Source organism: Momordica charantia, assembly GCF_013281855.1.
Source record: "Momordica charantia cultivar OHB3-1 chromosome 8 unlocalized genomic scaffold, Mcharantia_2.0 BLBB01000008.1, whole genome shotgun sequence".
NCBI lineage: Eukaryota > Viridiplantae > Streptophyta > Magnoliopsida > Cucurbitales > Cucurbitaceae > Momordica > Momordica charantia.
In genome coordinates this window covers 13,226,211-13,246,610 of record NW_028275166.1, presented here as the reverse complement: position 1 = coordinate 13,246,610, position 20,400 = coordinate 13,226,211, and the positions used below count along the sequence as shown (strand labels likewise).

The 20,400-nt window shown below is 41.8% G+C and overlaps 1 protein-coding gene and 1 long non-coding RNA gene across 4 annotated transcripts; one reads left to right on the top strand and one right to left on the bottom strand.

Annotated features, from left to right (window-relative positions):
- Positions 1 to 9,272: 9,272 nt before the first annotated feature.
- LOC111019982 (uncharacterized) lies at positions 9,273 to 14,782 on the bottom strand. The gene is made up of 2 exons (XR_002602601.2): positions 13,499 to 14,782; positions 9,273 to 9,969 (listed from the first exon to the last, which is right to left on the bottom strand). It is a non-coding gene; the product is annotated as an uncharacterized LOC111019982 (long non-coding RNA).
- On the top strand, positions 9,984 to 13,196 carry PIN8 (Auxin efflux carrier family protein). 3 transcript variants are annotated; one of them, XM_022296515.2, is made up of 6 exons: positions 9,984 to 11,321; positions 11,807 to 12,009; positions 12,087 to 12,172; positions 12,252 to 12,409; positions 12,492 to 12,568; positions 12,752 to 13,196. In XM_022296515.2, exons 1-6 carry the CDS (start codon positions 10,845 to 10,847, stop codon positions 12,816 to 12,818), a joined length of 1,068 nt encoding a protein of 355 aa, XP_022152207.1. In that variant the 5' UTR covers positions 9,984 to 10,844; the 3' UTR covers positions 12,819 to 13,196. The 3 variants fall into 3 exon arrangements, with proteins under 3 accessions (XP_022152207.1, XP_087983975.1, XP_022152206.1); XM_088127849.1 differs by having other exon boundaries at positions 9,985 to 11,358; positions 11,847 to 12,009; XM_022296514.2 differs by having other exon boundaries at positions 9,986 to 11,358; positions 11,832 to 12,009.
- Positions 14,783 to 20,400: the final 5,618 nt, after the last annotated feature.

Here is a 20,400-nt window from a genome sequence, read left to right as displayed (position 1 = left end):
TCCTGAAGTACTCAACCCCGAATGGGGTGGGCACGGTCCAAGGTGAGCAAAAAACCTCACGGGAGTGTTATGCATCCGCGCTCAAGGGATCGGCGGTATGCGCCCTGGAAGAACAAACCAATCGTGGCAAGTTGCAGGAGTCAGAGGCCGACCTACCAAAGGAAGGCAAAAAGCAGTTCTCCCCGCCAATAGAAGAGCTCGAGCTTGTTCCTTTACTTAGCCCCGAAAAACAAGTAAGCATAGGAATCAAGCTGGGGACCACTGACAGGGAAGAACTGATCAACTTCCTCAGGTCTAACTCGGACGTCTTCGCATGGTCTCACGAGAACATGCCTGGTATCGACCCAAAGATCATGGTGCATCGTCTCAACATAGACCCATCATTTCGACCTGTAAAGCAAAAGAGAAGACCTGTAAATAAAGAGTGGAGTGATGTAATTGTTGAGGAAGTAAACAAACTCTTAAAAGCTGAATATATACGAGAAATTATATATCCTGAGTGGCTATCTAACGTTGTATTAGTTAAAAAATCCAACGGGAAGTGGAGAATGTGCGTGGACTTTACAAATTTAAATAAGGCATGCCCAAAAGACTGCTTCCCCCTTCCGAGGATCGACCAGCTCGTGGACACAACAGCCGGGCACGAGCTACTCACCTTTATGGATGCCTACTCCGGATACAACCAAATTAAAATGCATTTGCCAGACCAAGATCACACCGCGTTCATAACAGACCAAGGTCTGCACTGCTACAAGGTGATGCCTTTTGGCCTAAAGAATGCAGGTGCGACCTACCAAATGATGGTGAACAAAATGTTCGCCAAGCAGATCGGTCGGAATATGGAAGTGTATGTGGACGACATGCTTGTCAAGAGCAAGCAGTCAAAGTCGCATCTTTCCGATTTGATCGAAGCCTTTGGAGTACTACACAAGTACCAAATGAAGCTCAATCCGATCAAGTGCGCCTTCGGAGTCTCCTCGGGAAAATTCCTTGGTTTTATGGTTAATAACCCTGGGATTGAGGCAAACCCAGAGAAGATAAAGGCCGTGCTCGAGATGAAGGCACCCAAGACTCTAAAGCAGCTTCAGTGCCTCAATGGCAAGATCGCAGCCTTGAATAGGTTCGTGTCAAGATCGACAGACAAGTGTCTACCGTTCTTCAAAGTTCTTAGGAAGAAGGGACCGTTCGAATGGACGGAAGAGTGTGAACAAGCGCTGGGACAGTTAAAAGACTATCTCTGCTCAGCACCTCTACTCGCGAAGCCACTACCAGGGGAAAAACTCCATTTGTACCTAGCGGTATCTGCTAGCGCCGTCAGCTCGGCACTGATCAAGCAGGAGGGTGCAAGCCAGAGCCCCGTTTATTACACCAGTAAGGCCATGACCGAGGCTGAGACCAGATATCCCTAAATGGAGAAGCTGGCCCTCGCTTTAGTCACCTCGACCCGAAGACTTAGGCCGTACTTCCAAGCGCACACGGTCGTACTACTTACAAACTTGCCCCTGAAGAATATCTTCCTTAAGCCTGAAACATCAGGGCGTCTGATGAAGTGGGCATTGGAGTTGAGCGAGTACGACATCCAGTTCGAGCCCAGAACTGCAATGAAAGGACAAGCAGTAGCCGACTTTATCGCAGAGCTCACTCCACCACCTCAGTCGGTCAAATCCGACCTCCCGTGGACGATCTTCGTTGATGGATCTTCTCACGAGAGGGGGTGGGGGGCAGGAATCCTCTTGCTCGCACCAGGAGGTGAGTGATTCGAATATGCTCTGCGGTTCAACTTTCGGACGTCAAATAATGAGGCCGAGTATGAAGCACTCCTAGCAGGCCTGCGCGTTGCCAAAGGACTGGGGGCCAGTCGCATAAAGGTCTTTAGTGACTCCAAGCTAGTTGTAAATCAGATCAAGGAGGAGTACCAAGCAAAGGACCCCCGGATGGAAAAATATCTGAGCAAGGTCAGATCGCACCTTGCCCAGTTCGAGACTTACGAGGTGAGTCAAGTTCCAAGATCTGAGAACTCTAATGCAGACGCCTTAGCCAAGTTGGCATCAGCATACGAGACTGACCTGGCTAGATCGGTCCCGGTCGAAATCTTGGACACTCCTTCAATCTTGGAGCCAGATGTAATGGAGGTTGATACCCCATCACTTACTTGGATGGACCCAATCGTGGAATTCATCAAAGGAAACCCACCGCAAGATCCGAATGAGCAAAAGAAGATGGCGCGAAGAGCAGCTCGGTTCACACTCCGAGAAGGAATGTTGTACCGACGCGGCTTCTCCCTGCCTCTCCTCAAGTGTGTGACTCCCGAATAAGACCTTTACATTCTTAGGGAAGTTCATGAAGGGGTGTGTGGAAACCACTCTGGCGCCAGGTCGTTGTCGGCCAAGGTGGTTCGACAAGGGTACTATTGGCCTAGTGTCGAGCAGGATGCAAAGCAGTTTGTGAGAGCGTGTGACAACTGCCAGCGTTTCGCAAACATTATCCATCAACCTCCCGAACTGCTCACCCCTATCTCGGCCCCATGGCCATTTGCGCAATGGGGGGTGGATATCATAGGTCTTTTTCCTCTTGGCAAAGGACAAACAAAGTTCGCAGTTGTCGCTGTGGACTACTTCACAAAGTGGGCCGAAGCTGAGGCCCTATCCCACATCACAGAGTCCAGAATCACGTCGTTCGTATGGACAAACGTTGTGTGCCGCTTTGTCATACCCAATGCTATTGTGACGGACAACGGAAAACAGTTTGACAATGCAAAGTTCAAGGATTTTTGCAGAAAACTTGGTATAAGCCACCTCAGTTCGTCCCCTGCGCATCCAAAAGCGAATGGACAAGTTGAAGTAATAAACAAGATCATAAAGCGAGAGCTCAAGCTAAGATTGGACTCCGGAAAGGGAAGATGGGCCGAGGAGCTACCTGAAGTTCTGTGGTCATATCGAACCACCCCAAGGGAGTCAACCGGCGAAACTCCGTTCTCACTAGCCTTTGGTTCCGAAGCTGTTGTACCAGTCGAGATCGGCATACCAACGGACAGGGTAGAGCAGTACGAGCCAACTAAGAACGAGGAAGAGCTACTCCTTAACCTGGACTTGTTGGAAGAGAAAAGGGAAATGGCTCAGCTGCGCTTAGCAGAGTAACAGAACAGAATGGCCAGACATTACAATGCCCGAGTGCGACCTCGAAATTTCCAAGTCGGACATTTGGTCTTAAGGAAAATTCAGAGTCATGTCGGCACCCTTGACCCAAGTTGGGAGGGACCATTCGAAGTAAAAGGTATAGTCCGACCTGGAACTTATATGCTGGCCGACCTTGAGGGAAGAGTGCTTGCGCATCCATGGAACGCAGAGCACTTGAAGCGCTATTACCCCTGAAATGTCAAAATAGTCCCAAATTGGGCTTGTGAAAATTTTCAAGGGGCGGAACTTTCGGTAAATGGGGTTATTTAATTTCATAACTCCGAGTTCGATTAGAAATTAAATGGGGGCCGCGAACTCCCGCAAGGCTTAAAGTCGGCAACCTCAGAACCCACGGGCTCGAGGTGCGATGTCAAAATCAATTACGATCCAAAATTCAATCCTTTGAACGTTAAAGGTGCGATGTTAAAGGTTCAGAAAATTCAAATCCTCTAAACCTACGGGTTCGAGGTGCGATGTGAGTACTAATTATGAACTTAAAATTCAAAACCTTGGAACATTTGAGTTTAAGTTCAAATTGCTTGATTTCATCTTTGGACTTCCGAGTTCGAGGAGAAATGTTAAAGTTTAATAAAAACTCTCAAATTCAAACCTTAGGAAAGAGGTGCGATGTGAAAAGAGTTATCTCACAAGCCTTTAAACTTACAAAAAGTTATGGGTTAAAAGTGCGAGATGAATTTATTCATTTGTAAGTTTCAAGTTGCAAGGTTAAAAACCCAAAAGAAGTAACAGAAGAACAGATAGAATTGGAGCAATGGAACTTTCATTGATTAAAAAGGACAGAGCCAAGGCTTATATACCTTGCAGCTCTGCCCAAAAGACTTACAAAAAATATATATAAAGATAGAAGGAGAGAGAGTCTCAGCTACTTCCGAGGTGGGAAGACAACTCGCCCCGGGAGCCTAGAAGGTTAACCTCCTGAGATCCATCCTGCTGAGAAGGAACCTCCTCTTGCGTAGTGCCGATCTCGTTGGGCTCTTGGCTAGGAGCTTCCTCTTCCTCTAGGTCGGAGTAGTCAGAGTCTAGATCTCTGACATATTTGTCCACCAGGGATGCAGGACCTGGGGTGCCATTAGGCCTAGAAGCCCATTTCTCAGCGTACTTCTTCTTCAGATCGCCGAGGTCGACCTGGAGGTGTGGCATGTCAGCAGCAATCCCCTTCATCAGGAATTTGAAGCCTGCATCGCTAAAATCTTTAGCAAACCCATCAAAATCTGGGTGTTGCCTGAAGGCTGCTTCAAGGAGAGCCCCGTTGGTCAGACGCTCCTTCTCTGCCCTCAGCTCAGCATTGAGACGCCCAATTGTAGCGACTTTCCCTTCGAAGGCCTGGAGCAGGTCGTCCTTCTCTTTAAGGAGTTGGAACTTCTCCTTCTCCAGCCCCTTAGTGATAGCGTGGGCAGCTCGGAGGTGGGCCTTGTGCCTTTCATCCTCCCTCCTCAGCAGCTCGGCTTTGGCTTCAACCTCAGCCCTCAGGATGTCCACCTCGCTCCGAGTCTTCAGCAGCTCCCCCTTGAGCGTAGTGGCAGCCTCCAGGGCAGCAGAGGAATTCTCCCTCTCCTTCGCTGCCAAGGCCTCCCTTCCATCCAGCTCGGCCTTGATCATGACTGCTGAATGGATGGAGGCAGTGAACGCCTGCAAGACATAAAAGGCAAAGTCAGGTCAGAATGAGCTGTAATACGAAAAAATAAGTGTAAGGGCATATCTTACCTCAACAGCATGGTCGATGGTTCGTTGCAGCACGGACCCCGGATCACTTATGAACTTGGACGCTCTCCTTAGACAGCGATCCAAGCATGAAGCCGAGATGCGTGACACTTGGTCCTTCACCCCGGAGCTCGACGGTTCCATTCTGAATCGCATCCTCACATCGGATGTGCCCCCCATCCGAGCTTCAGGGTCATCTACCAGGTCGGCGAGGCTTGAAGGCAGGGGGCCTCGGGGTCCAACCTCCGAGGAGGAGGTGGTCTTCTTCTTCTTCTTCCTCCTCTTCAGAGGAGAGCACTCTTTCACCTCACGAAGAGGTGACACGTCCAAGGCCTCGGACTCATTCCTTGAGCGCTTCTCTCTGGAGCGCTCCCCGGACGAATCCAACTCGATCACCAGAGTTGGAGCTGCAGAAGATGGACCCGCCTGGTCCTGGGCTGCATTCTGATCCACAGCAGGGGTAACTTGGTCAGAGCTTTGAATTGTCTTAAGGGCGTGAGCACGGCCCTTAGACTTGCGTTTCACGCTGCTTGTGAATCCACACACCATAGCTGCAGTGCGAATAAGAAGAAATGTCAGAAGTGAAAACTTGAAATAAAAGTTGAAAAGGAGATCGAACACGACTCACCGAGCTCGGAGTTTGGCCTCGAAGCTTCGATTGGTCGAACCAAGGGGTTGTAGTCAAGAAGCCCCGATTCCAGGAAAAGCTTGTCGTGACCAAGGTTCCGATCTTCCTTCCCTTGGGGAAGGTCTCCTTGTAATACTTGAGGGTGTCAAAAGTGGCTTGACCGAGCTCGGGAATCGGCTTGATCTATACTGCACAAAGTAAAAGTTCGAGTTAGATATGAATACCAAGAAGCTGAAAGAAAAAAAAAAGACAAGAAAGACTCCATACCTAGGTTCCCAAACCTAGCAGGCACGTTAAAGAAAGGACGACCTGACTCGTCCTTTGCCAGCCACTCTCCCAAGGCAAAGAACCACTTTCCTATCCATCCCTTGATGGAGGTCGGCCCCTTGACTATACCACCCGCGCCTTTCCTTGCGCACATATAATACCGGCCAGGTTTTTTGGCTATCCTCTTAGCCTCAAAACACCCAAGGAGCTGATCAACACTTAGCAGCTCGGCCTCGTCCTCATCCCGAGCTCGTAACCAAAAAAGAATGGCTAAAGCAAAAATGACACCCCACCCATTGGGGGCCACTTGAGCAGGAGCCAGTCCAGTTCGGTTTAAGTACTCCTGGGCAAAGGGGTGAAGAGGAAGTCTGAGGCCGTACTCAAACATTTTTAAATAAAGAGTGACCCATCCCTCTGGGGGATTGTCAGCTCTTTTCCCTTCCTCCGGAATCCTAAGGAGGATATCGTTCGGAATGTTAAACCCCCTACGAAGGGGTCCAAGATAATGCTCGGGCATCCTAGAAGGGTACTCCAAACCCTGACCCGAGGTGGAGGTATCACTATCCTCTCCATCATCCGAGAACCTAAAGTTCTCTATTTCTTCAAGCTCGGACTCTAGCCTACGAGCTAAGACCTCCTCAGAGTCACTTGGTTTGGGGGGCGAACTACTTATCGTCCGGCCTACACTACCCAGGCTATCACTATTGGAGGGGGAAGATAAAAAAACTACCATGTTTGAGAGAAGAGTAAGAGCAAGAAGAAGTGACTGACCTAGAGAAAGGGTTCGAGCCGGTTTCAGATCGAACTCCAGAAAATCAGGAAACGTAAGGTTTGACCTGAAGTTTCGGGACTATTTATAGCTGATCGGAAAAACCTCCGCGCCGTACACGTGTAATCAATGAACGGCTGGGATCTTCTCGGGATACGCAACGGCGAAACGCTTGAGTGTTCCGACAACCTGGCAGGTCGAAACGTATTCCGCAACGATCGTATTCCCTCTACTAATAGAAAGTCGCCACGTGTCCAAAATAGATTCGAATGAACTTCTCTGTCAGGTCGAGATCGAACCTAACAGAGAGGGGGCCAATGTTTAGGGGTAAATACACCCGGGACACGTGGAGGACCATTATTCATTTTTGAAGAAACCGAATAAATGAGGATTGCTTAGGTCCACCTCGGCCCTACCGAGGTGGACCAAGTTTGCCCGCTGTAAAAGACTAAGTGTGGGAACCAAAGTTCGACCTGACTAGGGTCCGACCTGCTCGGAACTCGATAGGCCCGATATGAGAAAAAGACATGTAACCGCCGGTCGTGTGTACTGTCGGATCCGCTACCTATAAATAGAGGAGTTCATTTTACGCTCAGGTATCGAATCTCACCTCGAACTAAATAAGGAGTCTGATCTATACTGACTTGAGCGTCGGAGTGCTCACCCTCTTGTGCAGGTCCACTCTAGTGTTCAGGTCGGAACCGGAGACCGGGTTCGAGCTCGATTCGTGAAGAACCGTTGTGCAGATTCTTGCATAAACACTTGTGATGGATGGTTCCTCTATCAAGTATCAACCGCTCCATAAAATTAAAGTCTCATTATAACATAAACGTCAAAGTATATATGGCGAATAACAAATTGATGTCCAATACTTTCCTCTTTGAAGGTATCCTTCAATGTGCACACTCTTTCTTTAGTATCATTGCATCCAGCTTTTCTTCTTCTTAATTATCATGCTAATACATGTCTAACTAGCTTGATCAACTATTTCGTTGAAATCACGAGTCTATACTCCTTAAAATTGTGTTGTTTTTCACTCTTAAAATGATTTTATTATACATTATTAACATGATTATATTACCCATATTTCATTTTTCGTTTTTAAAACTTTACAAAAACTTATTTAACTAAAGAATATGAGAACCTCACAACATTCAAACAAAATAAGTTCGTTACGAAGGATTGAGCTAAAGTCGTCTCTCTCAAGTCAATGATCTTTTATTTCTAGTACTCTAGTTGGTTGGCGTCTACTTCTAGTTGACTACTTTGCAGTGAAAAAGAAAGAAAATAGAAGGAAAAATAAAATATATCCAACCTGTTAAGTGATTGTATTAAATCATTGGAACAAGCTTAAAAAATAAAAATCCTAATAACAACAAAATATTATTTATACATTCTTTTTTTTGGGAGCAATTAACTTTATAAATTACCAAAGAATCAGCTGAAAAGAAATCAGGGGCATGCAGCTCTTTACCAATTTGGTTGCAGCCCAATTGTTGTCCATAATTATAGGATGTTTGAACAATTTGGGCAAATTATATATTCTCTCGTAGTGATGATTTTTTTAATTTAAAAAATTGGGGTTAGCTCTCTATTTTAATATTAGTTTTTCTTTTTATCAACGTTTTAATATTAGTTTTAATGCAGCACCTTTTTTAGTTTATCACTTGATAAAAACTTGTAACACATCCATATAATTGTGAAAGTTAGAACACGAATCCAAACAAATTATTTGTGATGTAAATGTAATCATAGATAAAGGATATTATTAATTTGCACTTCCGAACGGTACTAGATATCCAACAATCCCTTTTAATTTTGAACCAAAATTTTCCAAATTCATGTTTTAGGATTCCTACTTTTACTCGTATGAAATACCACATCAAATGGATAAAAACTTTTATATGGAAGTAAGTAGAGCTCAATCTCGTTCATGAGCTAAATTATGTCATTTTTTTAATATTAAAACCAAATCACAGCGATATAATTCAGCAGTACAATTCATTTTCTTGAGTTCTGAGGTTCAAATTTTCACTCACATTTAAGGATGTTAGTGGATGTTACTTTTCTCCACAGTAACAGAGAATACCGTCCACATCCCATTTCCTCTTTTAATGTATATAAAAACTAAATTTCCTTCCCTTCCCATGGGCTCCTACTCTCACAATCTCGTCTTTCATTCTCAAAATTCTCAAACTCTAATGTCTTAGGAAACAATTTTCCTTTAAAAATGGAGATTGAATAATTTAACCATTCAAATGAAGACTTACCCAATTTTGTGAGGATGGAGAATGAAATAAGGGGTGGGATGGTGAAGTCATCCTCGTCTCCGCCCCATTAACGCTCCTACGCACATTTATCCTACTGAAAAAATTGAATATTAACCTATGTTGTGTAATAAGAACAAAAAAAACCTCGCTATAGAGAAATAAACCTTGATCTACTTTTACTTTCTTTACGATTTAACAAATATATAGATTTCACATTAGAAACTAATCAGAAACACTTTTTTCCTTTTTGGTGCAAACTAGAAGTGCATTGCAGAGTCTTGAATTTGTGAAAACTTGAAGTTCCTTGTTGGCACATATTTTAAAGACAAAATCACTTTTCTCGTCAATATAAAACTGAAAAAATCATCTCTTTAGCAGAGTTTCAAAAGAACTGAAAATCTTCTTTTCAGTGGGAACAAGCTGCAGACAACATCACCCCCTTCCAAAACAGATACCAAACAGTGTTTCATAAACCACTGGGCAAAGTCACCATCAAAAGATATTCTATGTCACAACATTTTTATAACATAAAGAATTTGAGCCGATACATATTCCTTTATATCAAAAGAATTAATGTGGAGAATAAAATTTGAACAACTATTTGCCCACTAGAAACACAGATTATACACTTCTATCAAATCAGAGCCGTCGGATGGAGCTGTTTGGTTGGCTTTGGCTTTTGATCATATCAATGAATGAGATGGTCTTGACTTTTGAATGAGTTGGCAATTTTTATTATCAGAAATGGATCCTCTATGATTTATTATGAATAATAAATAAAGGATCTAATTCTAATGAATAAAACAGGGGATCAAATTCCAATTCTTGAGCTGCTGCTTTTCAGACTCTACAAGGTTTTGGCATTATTCTTCTAAAAAGCAGAGGGTGATGTCATCAGGCTTCTGATATCTTCAATGGCTTCCTACAATTGTAAAGAAACTACAGAGACATTAGGTTTTGTATAGCAAAGAAAATTTTGGCATTGCCAAAAGGAAATTCCTTCTCATGACAATTATTCTCACACTTTTGACCATTTTTGGGGGAAAAAAAAAATTCCTTCTCACAACTCTGCAATGAACTCTGCCACTGTATTCCCATTACTTCACTTGCAATTCAGTTCTTTATTCCTTCTTCCCACTGTTTCAAGATAAACAAAAAAGAGATTATCAAAAGCCTACAAAACTGCAGGCTAAATTTAGAATACAGGAGTGGATACAGGCTTTATAATCATGCAAGAAAAACTGGTGTGTGTATTGGGTCATTTCTTGAAGCATTATTCTTCAACAAGAAAAGAACAACAGCTGAAATGAAAGATACACAACTGATTTAAATGCAGGAAAAAGAGGAAAATAAAATTTTAAAAATGATGGAAATCCCTTTTCATGTTCTTTCAAAATGAAGTAAAAAACTAAACCTCGAAGTTATAGAGCTATCATGTCAGCCTAGTTAGATCTCCTTTATTTAAAGAAGTGATAAATCTAAAGCACATGAGCACAAGAATTCTGGAATCTACTTTTAGCTTTTAGTGACAAAAATACCCCCCACTTTCATAAGTAATCAGTCCCGCTATTTACACATTATTATCACAATATTAATACTCCATATCTAACCATCACACGAGGGATTAGAAAAAGGTGATACATAAACTGTCGACTCATGTATAACATAATGGATAATTCTTAATCTAAGTAAATAAAATACCATATAGCATATGCAGTTTAATTATCAGTTAATACAATAAAAGTTTGGGTAGGGTATTATAATATAACTGCAAATGCCTCTCATATTATAAGATCTCTACACAGACTTATGCTCATCTATAAATAAGAGAGTTGAAGGTCATTCTGGGTATTATTGGAACTTTTGAAGAGGGTTCAAAAGGAACAGTGGTTCAGAACCTGAGCTTTTATCGATTAATAATGCAATCAAGAAAAGCAGAGAAAAGTGCTTTATTAACCAGGAATTTCCATAGACAATAAGAAAAATCTTCAATCCTTCTTCTGCTGGTCACCATGATTTCGTTGTCTGATGTCTATCATGTTGTAGCAGCCACAGTCCCTCTGTACGCGGCCATGATGTTAGCTTACATCTCAATAAAATGGTGGAAGTTCTTCACACCGGAGCAGTGTTCTGGAATAAACAAGTTCGTGGCAAAGTTCTCAATCCCACTGTTATCATTTCAAGTCATTTCAGACAACAACCTCTACAAAATGAACCTGCTACTGATATCCGCTGACTTTCTTCAGAAAATTTTAGCTATTGCTCTGCTGGGAGCAATCACTAAAATCACCTCTCGGGGAGGATTAAATTGGATTATCACTGGTCTCTCTCTGTCAACTATGCCCAATACTCTAATTCTTGGACTACCGGTACTGAAGGCCATGTACGGTAGTGAAGCAGATGTGCTTCTTGCCCAGATAGTCGTCTTACAGAGCATTCTCTGGTACAACATATTACTGTTTCTCTTTGAGTTCACTACCACAAAAGCAGCTTCTTTAGCTCCAGCATCAGAACTAGAAGCCACAGGTAGGTATTGGAATTTGCTTTTTAAGAATAGGAACAAAGAGAATCAAATCACCTCAACTTTATAAGTCATTCTTTGTGTATAGGTTTAGAACTTCCCCAACAAAAATGGTTATACTCAGGCCATGAACTTCAATAACCATCCCAGCTTAAGTCATTCTTCATGTATAACATTAGGAATTTAGGACAGCCCACAATAGAAATGGCTGTATTCATGCCATCAACTTCAATAACTTTCCTTCATACAAAAAAAACCAAGAATGGAAGCTCACAAATTTCTCTTGATTACTCTTCTTCATTTCCTAAATTTTTTCTCTTCCTACTTCCATTATTCATGAGTGCTATATCTATTCCAGTGTATTTGCTGGTACAAAGAATACTCAACATACTCACACACGAATTCAAGTAACCAAAATGTGAAAGCTAATTTGGTCAAACCCAATCATTGTAGTTATTTTGTTTGTCTTTTTGTAAAGTGGCAATTGATACAGCTCAAGAAGGGGGAGCAAAAGAAGAAAGTGAGGAGGAAAGAAACAGAAATGGAAGGAGTCTCAAAACCAGTTCCATTCTCTTAACAGTTGCTAGGAAGCTTATCATCAACCCCAATACTCATGCAACAATATTAGGACTCATTTGGGCAAGTATACGATTCAGGTGAACTTAGGATTAAATAATAGCTCTCACTTCAAAAAGTTAATAGATGTATTGGAATGAAATTAACATGCTCACAGGTGGGGAGTAAAATTGCCAGAAGTTATTGACAGATCGATAAAAATTTTGTCAAATGGAGGACTTGGTATGGCAATGTTCAGCTTAGGTATGAAGTGAAAATGTTACAGAAGTTCCATCAAGAAAATGAGAAAAGAAACCTAACTTCTAATTGTCTAACTTATTAGGTCTATTCATGGGTTCACGGCCTAGCATTATAGCATGTGGGACAAAGATGACACTGGTGGCCATGGGAATGAAATTCTTAATTGGGCCTGCGCTAATGGCGGCATGCTCAGTTGTTCTAGGACTCAGGGGCAGATTGCTCAAAGTGGCAATTGTGCAGGTTTGTCGTAATTTAAATTATTAAGTCCACAACCAGGATTGACAATTCCATTTGATGTTTTTATTTCTTCTTTTTCTTACAGGCAGCACTTCCCCAGGGCATTGTTCCATTCGTCTTTGCCAAAGAGTATAACATACATCCAGAAGTTTTAAGCACAGGGTAACTATTGTAATTGTCAATTCCTATGTCAATTTTCAAACTAGACATTTTCAATATCACTCATCCAAAAGCCAAAAGATCAAAGAATGTTGAGGCGGCAACATTTGTGATTTGAGCAGTCTAATGAAAAGCGAGTTATATATCAAAACTACATATTGAAATGAGGTTTTCTTTTGGTTACAGGGTACTCCTGGGCTTGCTCATTGCGTTGCCAGTAGCATTGGCCTATTACTCCTTGCTGTCATTGTAAAGCATCAATGCATGCAGTCATGCCAAGACAGGATACATGGTGCTGAAACAAGAAACTTACGACATCCACTCTAAACACCAGGAAAGACCACATGCAGAGATGAAATTTGTTTAGTTACAAATTTTTTTGCCATTTTTTTTCCATCATGGTATAGTGCTAACGATTCCTCTGCCAGAACTATTTGCATCCCGTTGTCTGTATAGTCCTATTATCCATTTGTTTGACTCTGTAACAGTTCAACATTAGCCTGGCTATGAAGATTCTCTCAAAGACAATCGAAAAATGCATGAAAATTCAAAGAAGAAACTGTCAAACGGTTTGTGATCATAGTCAAGAATGCCGGAACCGCAGTATAAAGTCTAGGACAATATCTTTTCATCTTCTCTATCTTTTATTTTTCCTTGGAGTCTTACTATATAACTTTCAAACATCAGATCGAGCCATCCTCAATCATAATTACAATTCTATGAAAAATGTTCTGATACATATTAGGGTAAATGTCGGGAGGATTAACAAAGTTAGGATAATGAAGCCAACAACGCGATATGACTTTCTACCAGAGCTTGATTTCTTTAACCAAAACCAGTGAGATAGATTCAATTTCCAGAAACAATTTACATGGAAAACCTGCTATCTAGAGAAACCGCAGAGAAACATTCAGGATTACAATTTACACTCACCTTCAAATTTAAGAGTCATTACGTTGAATCGTGCCTCCTGGATCCCATTGATTGACGCCATAAATCACAGGGATTAAGCTGAATTTTCAGGCCACAGTTTGGAGAGTGAGTTACTTTCCAAGAATTGGTAGTTCATATGCGGGATACCGAAGTGGAAGATCCATCGCGATTTTGGAATCATCGTGCAATTTTTTTTTTTTTTATTTAGGCTAATGCTGTGTTTCCGTCATGATTTCAAATCACTGTATTTCAAATTATAGAAAGGATTTTAAATTCTTAATTGTGTTTCTTTTTTTTTATTTTTGAAATAGAAGTAGTTACATTATTTCCCTGGTTGATAAAGATAAAAAGAATTTAAATGTGTGCTGTTTTCTAACGTTTTAAATTAGGAAATCGTATTTTAAGCTTATTATAGTGTCAAAAACCTTTCATTTTAAGTTATGTTAGGTTATACATGCACATAGGACGTTTTTACGTCATTTAGAGTTGATTTTTAACAGAAATTACACTTTTGTGCAGAAAAATTCCGAGCTAGGCGCTTGGCGCCTTCCCCAATCTCAAGATTGCCTTAATGTAAAATGCACGTTTTCGTGTGATTTGAAGCCTTCCCAAGCCTTGCCATATGTCTTCCATGCATTGAACATTGTCAATTCAACAACTAACCAACCAATAGGTGTTTTAAATTGATGGCTCTCCACAAAGCTCTTAACCTCCTAACCACCTTAAAGTCCCTATAAATTAAGCAACTCATTCTCTTCATTCATCAAGATTTCGCTCGAGTAGCCTAAACATAGGACCTCGACCTAAGGTTACGGTTGGTTTTTACTAAATTAAGTTCTTTTTTCTAATAGACATATTAGGAATGGACTTAAACCTTCAAAATCACTTAGAAATAAGAAGATGACGAAGTAAAACCGAAGAAAATTTATGAGAGGCGCCTGGCGCCTAGTTGGAAAAAGTTTGTGTATTTTTAGCTAATTTGAAGTAACTAGCCTAGATTTATTGCAATGAGTTTTTAAATATCAAAACCAACATTATCCTTACTATTTGTCACCCCAAATTCAATTACAAAGTCACTGATTATTAACATTCCCTATAAAAAGACTTCATTTGTCCTTGAGGATCGATACTCGAAATACTCGTTCGTTTTACTACTTGTGACGGGTGTACACTTGCACTCTCATTTATTTTGAATCCAAAATCCCAAACAACGTCACACGGGTAGAATTTGAAGGTGAGTCCCCTTGTACAATATGAAGAAGCCAAAGAAGAAAATCGTTTTTCCAGCACCACGAGATGAAATCAAAATTGGGAAGTAGGGCTTATATCTCCATCAACCAGCTACTCTCTTCCCCCATGGTTCGTAAATTCCCTTGGATTAGACGGATTGCCATCCGACTCCACTTCAATGTGAGGGTAAGCCGATGAAACTGCAAATCTTAAATCTTCTATTATTCCACAAATTTTAGCAAAAAGAAGCGACAACTAGTACGGGAGACGCGTAGATTTTGCAGCAATGAGAGCACCTGGAGAATCTCGGATGATACATCCGAGACTTGTTGAATCATCCCTACAAGCAACATCTGTATTTAATTTTAGAGAGAGATTTGATGGAGGGCTCCATTGATGAGTAGTCAAAGAAGACGTTTGGTTTCGAGGTACGAGATTAGGCATTTGAGCCTGCCAAAAATTGTTCAAATAAGCATTTATCCAATCACTCTTAATTTCAAGAGGGATGTTTGATTTCCACGAATTGCAGAGTTTCGGTCATTCCATATAGCCCAACAGGTAACTGCTGCAACACTCTTTTTATTTGGATGAGGTTGATCTGACATGTACCTCCAGAAATCCAAAAACTTGTGATTGAAGTCCGCAGGAAATCGGGCCAGAGAGGGGAAGAGTATCTGCCAAATTTTTTGCGCTCGCTTACAATGGCAGAGAGAATGGGTGATAGTTTCGTACAAAGCTCCGCATAGTTTGCAGGTAGGTAAAACATCAATTCCTCAGTTGTGCAAATTGTAGGCTATTGGAATGTGTTCATGAGCTGCTCTACATATAAAAATCTTTATTTTTGAAGGAACAGAGAGGTTTCAAATAGATTTCCAATGTGCACCTTGAAAAACATTACAAGTAGATGCTGCATTACATTTTATATGCATGAATAGCATGTAACCACTTTTTACACTGTAGGATCCTCTTTTATCATAATGCCAAAGTCATGAATCCTGCAAATTACATAAACTTATAAGCATAGCTAGAATCAAATCTTTGTCTTCATCACAGAAGAAGTTTGAAACCAATTCTTTATCCCATTCTCCACTTTGGTTAATAAAATTGGCCACTATAATATCTTCAACCTCATGGTTAACTATAATAGGTGTGAAAGAATTTGGTCTTAGGATACAAGGATCCGAGAACACCTTAATTGTAGAACCATTTCCAACTCTAAGTCTCAAATCTTTAGCAAGAAGATCTCGGCCCCATATGAATCTTGTCCAAAAATATGAAGAAGATGTGGAAGTTGTAGCCTGTAGTAGAGATGAGTCATTGAAATATTTTGATTTCAATACTTTGGCATCTAAAAGATTTGGGCATTGGAGAACTCGTCAAACTTGTTTAGCCACTAAAGCTTGGTTAAAACCTTCTAGATCCCGAAAATTTAGACCTTCATGCTCTTTGGGAAGACACATTCTATCACATTTCATCCAATGAAATTTCTTAGTATCATTTGTTGTACCCCACCAAAAGCGTGCAAACATCTTAGCAACCTCATCACAAAAGACCTTAGGGAGCTTAAATACACTCATGACATATGAGGGAATAGCCAGGCTAACGCTTTTAATTAGAATCTCTTTGCCTCCAATAGAGAAGAAAGAGCGTTTCTAGCCTTGCATTGCTTTCCAGATTTTATCCTTCAGATAAGACCAATTCAAACCTTTCCGTCTAGTAAAAAAAGATGGCAACCTAAGATAATTCCCAAACTGCTTCACCAAATTGACATTAAGAATAGTCTGAAGATAATGTTGTCTATCTGGATGGACATTTGGTGAAAAGAGAAGGGCGGACTTTGAGAAATTTATGCATTGCCCCGTTGCTTTACCATAAGTATTCAATAGATTCCTAAATGTTAAGCATTCTGACTCCAAGGATCTCAGAAATATAAGACTATCATCTGCAAATAATAAATGAGAAATAGATGGGCCACCTTCCTCAAAATTTATATCTGTGAGTCGACCTGGTAGCATAGTTGATGGGCAGTGGGTACTTATTGCGTACCGTGAGCTTGTTCAAGGCGCGATAGTCGATACAAAGGCGGAGACTGCCATCCTTCTTCTTTTGGAAGAGAACTGGGGCTCTATAAGGAGCCTTTGTTGGGCGGATGAATCTTGCATTCAACAATTCATCCAGCTGCTTCCTGAGTTCGGCTAATTCAGGAGGAGCCATGCGATAAGCATTTTTAGCGGGCCGTTTCGCCCCTGGGACCAGCTCGATTTCGTGGTCGATTCCCCTACGCAGCGGTAGGGACGGGTAAACTGTCGGGCATAACGTCTTCAGAGTCAGCTAGGACTTGTTGGATCTCACTGGGAATTACTACTTACTACTCTCTTCTTCGATCACTGGGATGGCCATAAATGTTGGTTCGTCATGAGCAAGGGCCCTTTTTAGCTGCATAACTGATATCATCTTAACCCCACTTGGTTGTTTTATACTCGTCGGAACAACGGTGGGATCGGATCCAGTAACAACTAGGCACTTCGCTAGGGGCATGGGGATGACTTTGTGCTCTAGAAGAAATTCCATTCCAAGCACGACGTCGAAGTCATCCATTCTAACAATTACAAAGTCCACTTTGTCGCTCCATGTCCCGATCTTTAGTTGGACCCTTTTTGCTATCCCTACGATGGGGAGAGCCGCGGAGTTAACTACTTTCATCTTTCCTGGATCTTTATCCCATTGTAGATTCAGACGGCGAGCCTCGGTTTCAGTCATGAAGTTGTGTGTGGCTCCACAATCCACCATAGTACTCTTGGCAGCCTTATCGTGAACCAACATGTCAACATACATGAGCCCTCTCTCTAGTGGTTCTTTTGCTTCTCCCACCTTCTTCTGGAGAGCCGACAGGAATTTCAGTGCCCCCATGCGGGGGTTATCAGTGGGCTCTTCGGTCGGTACATCTATCTCAGCGGTTTCTGTCTCGACCTCAGGGCCATTGGCTATGGTAGCTTGGAGTGCATTCAAGGCAGCTCGGTATGGGCAGTCGCTTACGCAATGAGCCCTTTTACACAGAAAGCAAACGAGGGGCCCTCGATTGAAGTTGTTCTGTTGGTTTGGCCCGCGCTAGTTGGTTCCACCCCTCTGATAGGGTCTGCGATATGTTCCTCCATTCCTGTCTCCTCCCCCACTTTTGGGTGAGCTTGTTCTAGTGGTTTTGTTCCCACTACTCGAAGAGGGTTGGTTCCTTCTGTAATCCTGAGACTGCTCGTTACCAAGATCAAATAGACGTTCAGTCGCAGCATAAGCAGAGCCGAGGTCTTGAACCCCTTGGTCGTACAACTTGGACTTGGCCCATGGTTTCAAGCCTTCCACAAAGTAGAAGACTTTGTCTTTCTCTGACATGTCTCGTATGTCCAACATCAGTCCAGCAAACTATTTTACGTAGTCTCTAATATACCCAGTGTGTCGCAATTCTCGCAGTTTACGTCTCGCTAGAATCTCAACATTTTCCAGAAAAAACTGCGCCCTGAGGGCTTTCTTCAACTCGTCCAATGTGTTTATAGTGCATCGTCCCTCTTAGATGTCCATATACTTGGATCTCCACCAAAGCTTTGCATCTTCAGCTAGATGCATGGTTGCTAAAGTGATCTTGGCTTCTTCTGTCGTGGTCTTCACCTTGTTAAACTGGACATTACCCCCTGTTGGGCCTTGGTTTTCCACCGCTCTCATGGTGAGGTTCACCTTTGTGTTTATCTCGGCAACTTCTGCCCGCACGACTTCTATAGCAACTTGAAAGTCGTCAGAAAGATCACTGACCATCTGCATGATCACCTTCTAGGAGCTGTCTAACTCTTCGACATGCTCCTCTACATGAGCAACAGAGCTCGTCGAGCTGTCCCCTCACTCGAAACTAGCCGTTTTCCCGACTTTAATTTCTAGGGTCTCAACCCTAACCAACAACTCTTTCACTGGCAATGCATCAATTCGAGCATTTGCTGTATCGATTCCATCGGCTTACTAGCCAACTCTTCTAGCCGATTTTCTAGGAATCGAACATGATCATGGACTTCTCTCAGGAACAACAGATGTTCCTCAATTTTCACGAGTCGTTCGACATGTGTCTTGTTCAACTGTTTCACTACCAACATGATTACTGATCTCGATCCGAGGAGCCAACTAGGCTCTGATACCAACTGTCACAATCGCACTTTTCAAAGGGCTCACAAAGCAATTGTGCGACACTTGCTCTTGCCCACGAGCAAGTCAGCCAACGAAAATCGGATAGCCGGCGGCACCACGGCTATATATCGCAACCTCCACTCCCGTTCTCGAGAAAACGGTTTTGGAAAACGGGTTTAGAGAAAAAAGGTTTGGAAAGCGTTTGAAGACATTTTGGAAAGTTTGTTGTATGCTTGAATGCAAGAGAATAGATTAGCGACAAGATAAGATACAACTCAAGGTAGGAGGGAGACTAGGTGTACCCCCTAAGGTAGATTATAAAGCATTTTGCCTTTAGCATGCATGAACATGCAAAGTGGCGAGGAGTCACTCGCCACGAACTATGTGCGATGACATGTTAAGTTGGCAGAGACATAGGTTGAGAGATGGATTTTAGGTACCATTTCCATCTGACAAAACCTGGAAAGGAATAAAGAAAAAATCTACTACAATAATTAGACATCGAGAAACACATAACAAATAGCCAATTAGAAATTTGACAGATAACAAAACTCAAGCGAAGCATCATTTTGTCAATTTCCTCGCGGTAGACCTCGGGCAAAATCGTGCACAGGAATTTAACCCTAATTAATAGGAACTTTGCTCGAGTTTTGTTAATACGATTCAATTCTTGGGTACATTCTCTAGGCGAGATCGTGCCTCGAGAATTAAACAGATTGTACGAAACTCGAGCAAAGTTCCTAGTTTTTAAGATCTTCACTCGAGTTTTACACATCCTGTCCATATCCTTGGTACACACTTCGGGTGAAGATCTTCATGGAGATTTATTAAATAATAGGAAAATCCATAAATTGAAATATTTACCCCACTTTGCCCGAGTTCAACAAAGATGCTTCACATTCTTCCACGTCCCACCACCTCAAACTCACATTTTACAGAAATCGCTGTTCACACGAGATTTCCGTGGAAATTATATTTCGTGAAGTTGAACTTTGATTTTGTTGTATGAGTTGTATAGCGTATTCAATCTCTAGTCTTTATCCTCTAATTCCTTCTCTCGAACTTTGTTCTATGTTCCTTCGAAAGTCTTTAAGTCTTCAAAGTCTTCAAGTTAATCTTCGAATCTTTAAAGCTTCAGAGAGTCTTCAATTTGGTCTGAATTTTTTCAATTCTAAAATTCTGAACCCCTCAAAATGAAGGAGACCTTTTTATTTATAGAGGTTTCCACAAGCTTAGTGGGTTTTAGGACTTGAGTGATTTTGTACTCAACCCATGGCTCAACCCATAGACTGTGCTCTATTTGGGATACGAGTCCAATTTAATTTCAAAACATTTGGGCTTGGATAATTTAGACCCAGCCCAATTCTTTAAGTGGATTTAAATTTATTTAACTTTAAATATTAATCCACCTGGTCTCATGAGAATTTGGGTTTTGGGCCAAAATACAATATAATGGATTTGTGAACCAAATTGATTCCAGACCCAATTCTCATATGACCCAGTTAAAC

Coding starts and splice junctions, on each gene's coding strand:
- PIN8 (XM_022296514.2), top strand. CDS start 10,845: ATGATTTCGTTGTCTGATGTCTATCATGTTGTAGCAGCCACAGTCCCT. Junction 11,359..11,831: donor ATCAGAACTAGAAGCCACAG/GTAGGTATTGGA, acceptor CTTTTTGTAAAG/TGGCAATTGATACAGCTCAA. Junction 12,569..12,751: donor CCAGAAGTTTTAAGCACAGG/GTAACTATTGTA, acceptor TTTTGGTTACAG/GGTACTCCTGGGCTTGCTCA.